General features: G+C 45.6%; 1 protein-coding gene across 2 annotated transcripts in view; it reads right to left on the bottom strand.

The window, feature by feature from the left end:
- The window catches only part of AKAP12 (A-kinase anchoring protein 12), a 33,479-nt gene extending 22,413 nt beyond the window's left edge, over nucleotides 1–11,066 (bottom strand). For both annotated transcript variants that reach the window (XM_076333846.1, XM_076333845.1), the window contains exons 1-2: nucleotides 10,929–11,066; nucleotides 979–1,195 (exon numbers count right to left, since the gene is read on the bottom strand). In XM_076333846.1, the coding sequence (XP_076189961.1) occupies nucleotides 979–1,195; nucleotides 10,929–11,066 (355 nt within the window). The remainder of the gene's footprint in view (nucleotides 1–978; nucleotides 1,196–10,928) is intronic.
- Between the last annotated feature and the right edge of the window lie 218 nt (nucleotides 11,067–11,284).

Raw genomic sequence — 11,284 nt, forward strand, 5'->3', positions numbered from 1 at the left:
CAGTTAATCTGAAGGCATGGCAAAGAAGTACCAAAGTACGCTAAGGGCTACACAGATGCCTTAAGCTGCTCTACAGGCGGACACTGAAGAATGTGCTCCATCCTACCCTTTCCCCATCCCTCCTCTGCTCTCTCACACCAGCATTAGTTGCCTGCTCTGACTGAAAACTACCCCTCCCCTCTTGCCACCCCTGCCAAAAAGGTCAGCGTGCAGTGGGATCGCCGAAGCGGACCTCTCACCGCACAGCTGCAAACAGGAGCAGAGGGAAGGGGGCAGCAACAAGAGGCTGATGAGGGCAGGAGAGGTGGGCTGCCAGTTTGCACAGGAGAAAGAGCAGCACATTTCTGACTGTGCAGAAGGGCAAGAAAGAGATTCCCGGGACAGATGAGACAGGTTTTGTAGTCAAAATGCAAATCTGATTAAAAGCAGTAGGAAAGGGAACTTTTATCAAGGTAGAGCCAATGGATCAGCAGCCTGTCCCTTCTTGTGAGTTCAAAACAGTTTATTATCATTAATATCACTAATGAATGAACATAGAATTTCACAGAAATTCCATAGAAATAGGGATTTCTGCCCTGTGAAGGAAGAGACAGGCTTATGCAGCAGAAAATCCTAACCTAAGAAGTGGAAACTGAGCTATTCCTTCAGGTGAACGGTCAAGAGATTGGCAGCAGGCAAGCAGAGGCACCATAGGGTGCACCGAAGGCAGAGAACCACCCCTAAGGGGGAATGGGTAGCATCCCCCACCACCGACACTGACCACTTCAATCCACAACCCATTTGTTACCTGAACTCTGCTATAGAGAAAAATTGTCCCAACAAAACAACGCCCTAGAAGAAGCACTTGAGTAACCAAGACATCACTTGAGTAACTACCTGTTCACTAGGAGATGGCTAGTTGAGCCTCATTTCAACTTCTCACTCCATTTAGCATCCAGGCCTCTATGATCTGTCCATTGAACACAGGTTTTTACTTACCATTTGTTCCAGTGGCCTCTGCTTGCTCTCCGGGTGGTTCTTGGAGGGGGGAAGCCACCTCTGGCTGCTGCCCATCCAGCTCCTGAGGTGCTGTAACAGCTCCTGGCTGCTGTGGCTCCTGTGGTGGGGCATCATGCTCCAAATTGTCTTCATTAACATCAGGTACTGGTAAATTGTCTTCATTAACATCAGGTACTGGTAAACTTGCATCTAAAATCTGCGTGGTTGGTTGAAGGATGGTAGGGAAAGAGAAAGAGAGAAGAGGGGGGGAAAAAAAAAAAAAAAAAAAAAAAAAAAAGAGGAACATCAGTATTAGGCCAAGTTTTTTCCCCACAGAATATTGTTCTTGCATTCTCATTTTGCATATATACATGCAAGCATTTTGGGAAATAAATACTTCTGTGCGGTATTTCTCCATTTCAAAATTATTAACTTTAATAAATCAAAGTAATTCTGTGAGGAAAAAAAAAAACCACCAAGACATAATCTGGGACTATTTATTTTATTGTTCTGCCATGTGAAATATGTGGAAGAAGCAAGTCTTACAGACAATGACCTATAACCTTGTGTAGAAATTGGTTTCTAGCATGAAGGAAAACTCCTGGATAACATAAATCTAACTGATGGAAAGATATTTTTCATTCTTCAAAATGTCTGGCACAATTGCTCTGATACATGCATGAATCTTGTCTACATTACAGCCTTTGGTATCGCTCCTCTGCTGATGTGCTTATCTTATCATCATAAACAATACAATTACAAAGAAACTGAACTATTCAGGACAGAAAGCGGAACATATATATTTACATATATATTTTTATACACACTCACACACACACATATATATATATAAAAATCCTATGAGGAAATTCAGTGAAACTGGGATTAAAACTAGAATTTTTGGGCCTCAGTTATTAGGCAGAGATTATTCTTATGAGGGGAAAAAGCTTTGCAATTCTTTGGGACTCTGCACTATAATGTTTGAAATATTTTTTCTAGATTTGCTAATATGTGTAAAAAAAATCTCTTTTTGATCTTCCACATTTGATACATTTTAATTATTTTCAGAATTTGTATTGGCTTGCCATATAACAAGGAAGATACTTTCAGAAGCATATTTTTATTTAAGAAGTACGAAATGTGTTGTGGTCATTAAAAAAATACTTCCTTACCCTTTAATTATTTGTTTAGTTAACTAGCTTTCCAACCGATTATATTACCTTCCAACAGAAGCCCTTTCAACTAATTAACCACGTCTTAAATCTCTATTCCTGAAGCGTAGGTTTAAAGTTCCTCTGGTAGAACAGCAAACCTTAATTATATATCATTGTCTTATTACTCAGCTGTACTCCCAAAATATTGCCATTGAAGCCCTGTTAATTAAGCGAAGGACCCACAGATACACTGAAAGATGGGATGTAATGGAACATCCAAACGCTTGAAGCGCCAAACTGGGATCGGAAAGATGCCACATTCCTGACAATTCTCTTCCAAAACCCACTAAAACAAGCTTCTGAACGGGGAGATCCATTTATTTATTTTTATTAGCAATTAGCCCGCTGCAACGGAATTTCAAATCAACATACAAAGTGCCAGGCAAACGGCTTTCCTCTTATCATTCAACCCTCTTTTCACGCGCCGGGCGGGATCCAAGAGAAGCGCCGTACCCCTGCTTCCACAGGCAACAAAGTGTGCATTCGGGTTCCCAAATTTCAGTTCAGAAGCCCTTAATTAAGCCAAATTGTTTCCACCTGGCGTTGCTGCACTCCTCAAAGCTGCCTTTCACAGCCACATAATCCACCTCACAAAAAAGGACCCCATTCTGCTCTACTGCCAATACCACAGATGGAATAATTTGGCTTCAGAGTTTTCACATGCTGAGACCAGATATTAAATAGAAGAAATACGGAATGGCTCAACACTCAGATTACATTCCCGCTTCTCACATCATCCTTCTCATAAATCTAAAACACAGGAACTCGGGAGGAATAAAAATGCCACACCACCGAACAAAGGCATGTAAACTCCGGGAAACTCTTCTGCAGTTGCACACAGCATTAACTGAATGGTAGTAACAGATTAAAAACTAGCCACAAACAGACACAGAAAATAACGACCTAATTCTTAAAGAGCTTTGAGATTCTTCAATACAAATTTATTAAAGGACAATTATTTCTTTTTTTAATAATAAATGTTACTCATTCATTCTTGTAAGACAACTGCTAGCCTTGCAAACACAAGAACAACCTTAATTTCGCTGGCTCTAAGGGCACTTGGCTATCTGAAGATAAATCCATGGACGGATATATCAAGATGACACCCTCAGAATTAGCACCAACAATTCTTTGAAGTCACAAGAAAGGCAACAGCGCTGAGTATCTTAGCACTCCTCACTTTATTCAAAGATTTCCTTGCCTTTCTTGCCAACCCCCCCCCGTCAGCAAACCATTTTAAAGCTAGAGTCATCGGTATAGACATACATGTATAGACACATAAAGTCTACCATTTACCTAAGCGCCTAATATGGACCTGTGGACTCGGCAAGAAACCAGGGTACAAAGCGATTTGGTACCCCAATGCAGTACAACTTGTCTCCCTTTTAAATTGAGCCCTGAGTGTGATGACAAAGTATTAACTATGGTAACACTTAATATTCCCCCAGCTCTGAATTTATTCTACAGTCATGATGCGTTCAGGAAAACAGTGACTATATATCATCCCAAAGATTTGTGACCAAAATTCAGAAGTCACTGGATCTAGCAGATAACCCTTTGGATCTGTAAAGTGCTATGATACATTTAATTCTGTTCTTCATACTGGAAGGTAAAAACATTACTAAATGTAAGACTATGAGCGGTTTTTACTACCAGCTAGTATAATTATAATCCCTGTTCCCTCTGTACATAAATTCAGTTTTGAAAGCAGGACCCATCAGTCACAACTGAGTAAAAATGTAAATACATGAAAAACCTCAGTCTTTTCAAATTTGACCAGACCTGCAGTATAACCCTACCCTACCAGGGAACAGGGACCTTTTTACCCAGTTGGACCTAACGCTATATGCAAAATGGAGCAGAAGCTGCTGTTGGTTAGAGTGACGTGGGAAAGAGTTTGATGTGATTCTTGGCCACAGGGAGGCAAATTTAGATTTTCAAATCAAGTGTTCTGCTTTAAATAATTGAATAATCAAAACTAATAAAACAACAGTATTTTTCGCAAATTAAAATGCGTGCAAAGGAAAAGAAAATATGCATCTTTGGGGGGGTTTGTAATGTGAAGGGAGACACAACAGCATCATTAGTTTAAAAAAAAGTTTTCTGTTCTGAGAAAAGTTGCCCAGGCTCTTTGTGAGGGTCAGTGCAGCCTGTCCCACTGCATTAGTCCTCAAAAGAAACTAATTTCAATTTTCACTCATATTAACCGCTTCATTTCTCTGAAAGGATCTAACCCGCAGTTTAGTCCAATTATGTCTAATTTAGTGAGCTGTGTTCTTAATTCCATTGAGAATAGTTGTAAAGCTTAGACAAATATAAAGTCAAAGTTTAGAGAGATAGGTGAAAACCTTAAAGACAAAACTAACGGTATTAGGAATCCCGTTATTCAGCTCTATGTATTTATATACAGGTAACGAGACATTACAGTTGGCAGGTTTATCAACATTTATCAGGTTTCTGTGGCACACATTAATCGCTCTCCTTTGATTATTAACTAATTTATGAATGTGTTGTCTCACAAATGCAGGAGAAACCAAAGAGAACTGGTTATCCAGTTCACTGATCCTTCAGCTTCTTCATTCCCAAAACAAAGGGCCATCAGTGAAGCAACATTTCAGCTTTTTTCATGCCGCCATTATACATCATGCACGTATTTTTTAAAGGCTTCCCTCATATCCGCCACAAAGGTGAAAGCAAAGGGCGGACACACAGCTAATGAGATTAAAATGCATAGGGCTTGTTGCTCACGTCACTCTAACCAACAGCAGCTTCTGCTCCATTTTGCATATAGCGTTAGGTCCAACTGTTGGACCCCATTAAATGCATACAAAATTTAAAATGTATAAAGAAAACTAACACAAAGAATCACATGAGATATGGACGAACAGCAGGTCCCTGATCTCTCACTGCACGCTTCATTCATGCACTATTCTGGAGGGGCTAGCAGCACCCAGCTTCTTCCCCCACCAGCAATCACCACCATTCCCAACATTCCTTGTACCAGACCCAAATCATTCCAGGGATTCCTCACAACAGGCCCAAACGCACCAGAGTTAATTTTGCCTCATTCTGTTAATCCTGCTACACTGATTCTACATTAGATTACTAAAATAGCCAGATCCAGCTGTCTGAACAACTGAGCAAACTGACATTATGGTCTCTAATATTTTTCCTAAAGTTTGATTTTGAAACTTTGGGAAAGCTTGCAGCACTGTTGATGTGCTCAGAGGGTCTGCTCTTAAACACATGCTGCTTCATTAAAAAGATCTTCAAACACCAACATTTGGAAAAAAAACCCCGAATGTAGGTCATTCCGACTCTTTGTTCACAGCAGTTTGTCTTGTTTTGCATTAGCTAAGGCATTAGAGGTTCGTGGGACATTGCAAATTCCAGGTGGAGAAAACATAAGGCCCTTACTCGATAAGGCATATAACAGCATACCTAATTTCAGTACCTTATTTCTGGGTAACATCTCCTGCACACAAAGCCAAGAGCCTTCTCCTTACCTTTCATTCCCTCAGATCTACCCTCTTCTGTCCTAACTCTCAGCCTGACCTCGTTGTGACACCTCCTTATGGATGACTACCCTCGAAATCCACGTGGCTAAAACAAAACCAACAGTTTTTGCTCCCCAATCATCTCTGTGATCTCTTTTTGCAACCTGTGAAGGAAGCATTACTCCCAACCTGTCATTCTGGTCCACACCTTAAGCCTGATCCAACCTGAGCTCATTCCCAGGTCTCACATCTTTCAGCTCTTCCTGCACAGCAGTCCTCGGACACCACCTCACCGAAGCATTCACATAGGCACAACTCATCCAGACAGGCACAACTCATCCAGACGCTAAGGATCAGTTAGAACAAGGACTGAGCCCAAAGCAAGTTACTCTCCTTTCAGTAACTACAACCACGGCTTGCGTTTCCAACCTGAAGGACTTTCAAAGACCCAACGCTCCTCTTTGCATCTCTTTAGCCTCTATCACATCAAACACAAGCTAATTGCCTTGGCTTTCAAAGTGCCCCGACACTCCCTCTACCACCTCCTTCTTATCTCCTATATGATTAGGGGGTTATTTCACGCTTTTGGTGGATCCATGACACCAATTTCCATTGTGCATTTTTTCAATTAAGCATTTTTATGCTTTCTCCCCAGCCACCCCACAGGCATGGGCGGACCTCCAAACCTTACCACCACACTACATCAGCCTCTTCCTTCACAGTCGGAAGAGAAGTACTTAAAGGGAATCAGACCCTGTTGAACCAGGAGAACCCTGCAGCCTTGTCATTCAGACCAAATGCCTCAAACTGGGGCTCTTAGAGACGCAGTCTAGGGACTTTCCTCTGGTACTTGATTAAGCTTAGTTTTACCATCGCTAATGTAGTATTTTCAGGCTGACTCAGCTCCCTCACCAGAACGCAGTTGTTTAAACAGCAGATGTAAGTCTGTCCCAGCTGTTATTTGTCAGGCGCTCAGACAATAAGACACTCTGACATCTCAGCTGGTAACCTCTTTAGAAGAGACAGTTCCAAATATTTACTGTCTAGCAGACACTTGCTCTCATTACAATGCAGGTAATGTTCAAAAAATCAAGTTACTACTCAGAAATGGGATCCATCCCGAAAACACTGTTTGAACAACTCACTGCTCTTGAGTGGGGGCCCTTGCATGTGAGCAAGCCAGGAATTCACCACATGACATTTTAAAGCCATCAATTTCCATAAAAGATTATCTCTGCCAAACCTAGATTTTGCTGTAAGAATAGCTTATTAGCATGCCAGTATTTTTCTGGATTCTCTCTTTAAAAGGTTCCCTATGCTGTTTCAGGTAGCTGCGCCAACAGAGCTCTGCTCCCTCAGCAGGGCCGCAAAAAGAAACCTCTATTAAAACTGGTACCTTGAGCTTCTAAATAAAATAAAAGCGGGGGGTGGGGTGGGGCGTGTGATCGCAATTGCTTTAGCTGAGATGTTAGTAGGATGACGCAGCTCTCCTTGCATTGCCCACGTGGCTCGTAGTTGCCTTCTGCCTTGTGGGACCTCGGAGGGCATCGCTGCGGGGGGCAGCACGCTGGCATCTTTTTCCAGCTCTCCCTGATGCTCAGCACCCAAATGGGAAGTCGGGTGAGAGGCGTGTCACTGCTATGAACAGAGAGGGAGCTCACAAGATGGAGATGCCCAAGCCAATCTAGCCATGTGCTGCCACCAACAGAAGTGTCACCCAGCTCCCTGCCCAATCCCGGTCACAAGGTCCTGCTTGCTCCCCTGCACCTGCTGCTTCTGCTGTCCGAGTCCCAGAAGCCAATACATCTTGCTATATCAGCAGAGAATGACCTTGCCAAAGAAGCTGAACAGCTTTCTAGGGGGTTAGCTCCTCGAATGAGCTCTCCCAGTGCCAGAAGCAGCAGAGGGGAAGCTGCAGGTGCTCCGGGGAGGAGGCAGGAACACAGGACCCATCCCATCAGACACCTCAAAGCTGTTGTCAGTTTGGGACACCCGAGGTTTGTCTGGTCTCCTCTGTGAGACTAAAAAGATCTTGTTCCTACTTCCAGCACTATTATTACTGAAACCTGTTAAATCCTTCTCAGGCCAAGCTTCAGGCCTCTGTGCTGCTCAGGGCAGTCTGACAGGGAGCTTTCACAAGCAGACAGGGTCTACCGGCTCACTGCCACCAACAGGGAAAGATTTTTCATTTCCCCTCCTGCCCTTCTGCAGATGCTTGCCTTGTCCTGGCTCTGGGTCTCACCTGGGTGTCGCGGGAGTCAAATGAACGCACCAATACATCAGGGAACTGGCCCAGCAAAAAAAAAAAAAAAGTCCACTGTTTCCTGAAGGGTTAGTGAGTTTAACCTGCTTACGGAAAGGCAAGGTGAGGATCAGACACAGTGCAGGGCGGGACTGCATCATCTGGGGCAAGACAGGGAAGAGGGATAGGGGAGGAAGAAAAAGAGGGGGGAAAAGAGTATCGCTGCTCAAAGAGCAAGGAGATAACTCCATCAGATAGATGGAGTTCTGTGGAACCACACCCTGTCCCTTGATTTCAACAGGACTTTGGGTGTTGATTCACAAATCCGATGAATTCAGTTCAGGCATGCAAATGGATTAGTTCCTCCAGGATCTGTCACGCTCCTCTGCAGAGGGGCCTTCCCGCAGCGGGGGGGGGCTATGCAAGATAAGGAGCAGCTCCTCCACGGCCGGAGTTTAAGCCTTGTCTGCTACACTAAAAAAACCCACCGGTAACATGCTGGGCTGGAAACTCTGGAGCTGCTTTATGTGTAATTCACCAGCAACTTGTGAAAGGATGGGGTGAACAGCTGAGGTCCTAACCCGTTGAGCCCGCATTTAACCTGCAGTGCTTGCGAGCCAACACCCAAAGGCTCCTAAGTATCTCCTGCGCTGTAGACCAAGTGCTTTACAGGGTCTCTCGCATCTCCTGGGCTGTAGAAGTGAGAAACACTGAAACATATACCCCCCCTTCCAGTAATTAGGACACCTCAAAAGCTGGTATCTGGCCAAAGAGTCACATGTGAATAACAAAACAGCTTAATAAGACTATAAATTTGGCCCTTTCTAGAAGAAAAGGCAAAGAGGGTTTTCATCTTGTACAAAATACAACTATGTCACGAAAGAAACTTGATTAAATATTTTGAGGAATTTCAAGTGACAAAAAAGCACAACCGCTGAGAGATTTTATAACCTGTATTAGACTAGTTGCCTAGACAATTTATTTGTGATTGACTTGCCAAGGCTCACTCAAGTTGGATTCCATTAAAGTCAGTTTTCAAAGTTTTTCTTCTAAAAGAGGGGGTTGTGATAAGCGTTTTAATTTGGAAAGCGCAAGAAAGACCATCCTTCAAAATGTCCCCATTGTATCTTCTGCAAACAAATTAGTTCTTTGACAGATTTCTCCAGGGGCATTGCAGGATCTGGTAATTTTCAAATTCAAGGGGCTGAAAGGAATAACGATGAAAAATTGTGTCACAAATCTGCACGAAACTAACTTACAAGTAAGAACAGCCTAAATGAGATTAAAAAAAAGTATGACTCAACTTCATTAAAACTTATTTTTCTTTTTATTTAATGCAATGGAAGGCAAAAATAGTTGTTTTAGAAGAACAGCAGTAATGCAACTTCTTACAGCAGTGAAATGATAAAAGAACTTCCCCACCTTTAAACAGTTCTACTTAAATAACAAGGTAAAAATCTATTAGAAAGCATTTTTCCTAAAGTATAGAAGACATAAAACACGGTATTAACAATTTGTATTTGAGAACAGCATCAATGGTATTCTCTTTTTTTTGGGTCTTAGTTCCCATAACTGGATAAATACGGTTATGAATGTTATATCCCTTCTTGACAGTCACACTATCTTCATTTTTAAACAATCACAGTAGCCAAATGCTTGCCCTCTGTAAATTCACTTGTGTCTAAATTTCAGCACCTGAATTCTAAAATTGCCCAACACAACTGGTAAATATTTTGTTAACCAACACCAATCCCTAACGCTTATTTAGTTAAAAAGAAAATAAAATAAATCTCAGTTAATTTAAAGTTCATTCTCAATGTGGTTTTCAAATCTGTCAAAACACGCACAAGGAGGTCTAGTGGCAGCCAGGAACTATGGGAAATTCAACTTGAAAGTTAAATCTGAACCCCAAGGTCAAAGAAACAAAGTCATAACCAGTTCTCAAGCTCTAACACACCCACACAACAGCTACAGAAACTTCTGAGTAACCCTGCTCTGAGGACCCAAACTCTGAAGAGCAGAAAGAAGGGGATCTCGGTATAACATGGTATTATTTCTCTGCTAACAAACTAACGTCCAACCCCAAAGCAATGCTATGTAAACACGCAGATGCACATAACCTCCCTTTCAGTCCCAGAATCCCCTAAACGCGCCTATTCCAGAGGGATAAATGGGTTCATTCATAATCTATTTTTAAGCACCAGACATGTTTTAAAAGAATTTCTTTCAATTCTTCAACGTCTTTATTAAAAATAACACATACCTAGAGCTCCTCTACTCCCTACTGGCTGAGAGTTAGCGAGTCACTCCCCTTGCCCCCCCTATGCGGTATGACACCAGGGAGCAGGAAAGCCATCGCTACAGCCTGCGCCGCGGCTACCGCCGCCCCCTTCCCCGCCCGCCCGCGGCGGCGGGGCGGGGGGCTGCGGCTCAGGTGAGCCTGAGGCTGGCGGGGTGCGGGACGGGGTGGGACGGGGGGGGGGGGCGGGGGGCTGCACGCCGAGGCTGGCGCCCAGCTGAAGAAACTGCAAAAGCAGCGGGCTGGCCGCGCCCCGACGCGCCTCCCACCTGCGTCCTCGGGAGGGGAGAGGACGGGGGCGGGGGGGGAAGGCTGCGGGGAGCCGCGGGAGCCTTGGGTACCGCTGCGAGCCGGCTGCAGGACCGCAGTCGGGAGATTTCTTGGCGCAGACCCCGCCGCGGGTGGGTGCGGCCCCCCCCCCCCCCCGCGCACGGCCGCACACAAAAGCGGCGGCGCCCCCGCCGCCGCCCTCGCCCCCCGCCCCGCCGCCGCCGCCGGCGGGAGTTTTATGACTGCGGCGCTGGCCGTGGCGCAGTCCCGGCCCCGCAGCGGCCGCCGCCGCGCCCCGGCTCCCCGCCCGGCCCAGAGGGTGCCCGCCGGCCGCGGCAGGTGCCCGCCGCCGCGGTGGGAAAGTTTCCCCAGGCCGCCGCGGGAGCCGCCGCCCCGCGTCCCCCGGCTCCCCGCCGCCCCTGCCTTACCTTGGCGGGCTCCGCCGGCGGCTGGGGCGCCGCCGCTTCTTCTGCCGGGAGCGGCTCCGGGGGGGTGCGGGGGGGCCCGGCGGCGGCCCCGTCCCCATCCTGCGGGGCGGGCGGCTCGGCGGAGCTGCCGGCGCCCATGGCGCTGCCCCGCGGCCGTGCGGAACCGCGGGCGGGGGCTGGCGGAGGGCGGCGGCGGCGCAGCCGGGAATGAAGGAGCCCGGCTCTCCGCAAACTCCTTTAGGGAGCGAGAGGAGGGGAGGGAAAAAAAAAAAAAGAGGAGAACGAGCGAGAGCCAGCGAGGAAAATCACCTCCTCCCCTGGTCCCCCCGCCCGTCTGCCTCTTGCTCCATCACATG

Source organism: Aptenodytes patagonicus, chromosome 3 (genome assembly GCF_965638725.1).
Source record: "Aptenodytes patagonicus chromosome 3, bAptPat1.pri.cur, whole genome shotgun sequence".
Lineage (NCBI taxonomy): Eukaryota > Metazoa > Chordata > Aves > Sphenisciformes > Spheniscidae > Aptenodytes > Aptenodytes patagonicus.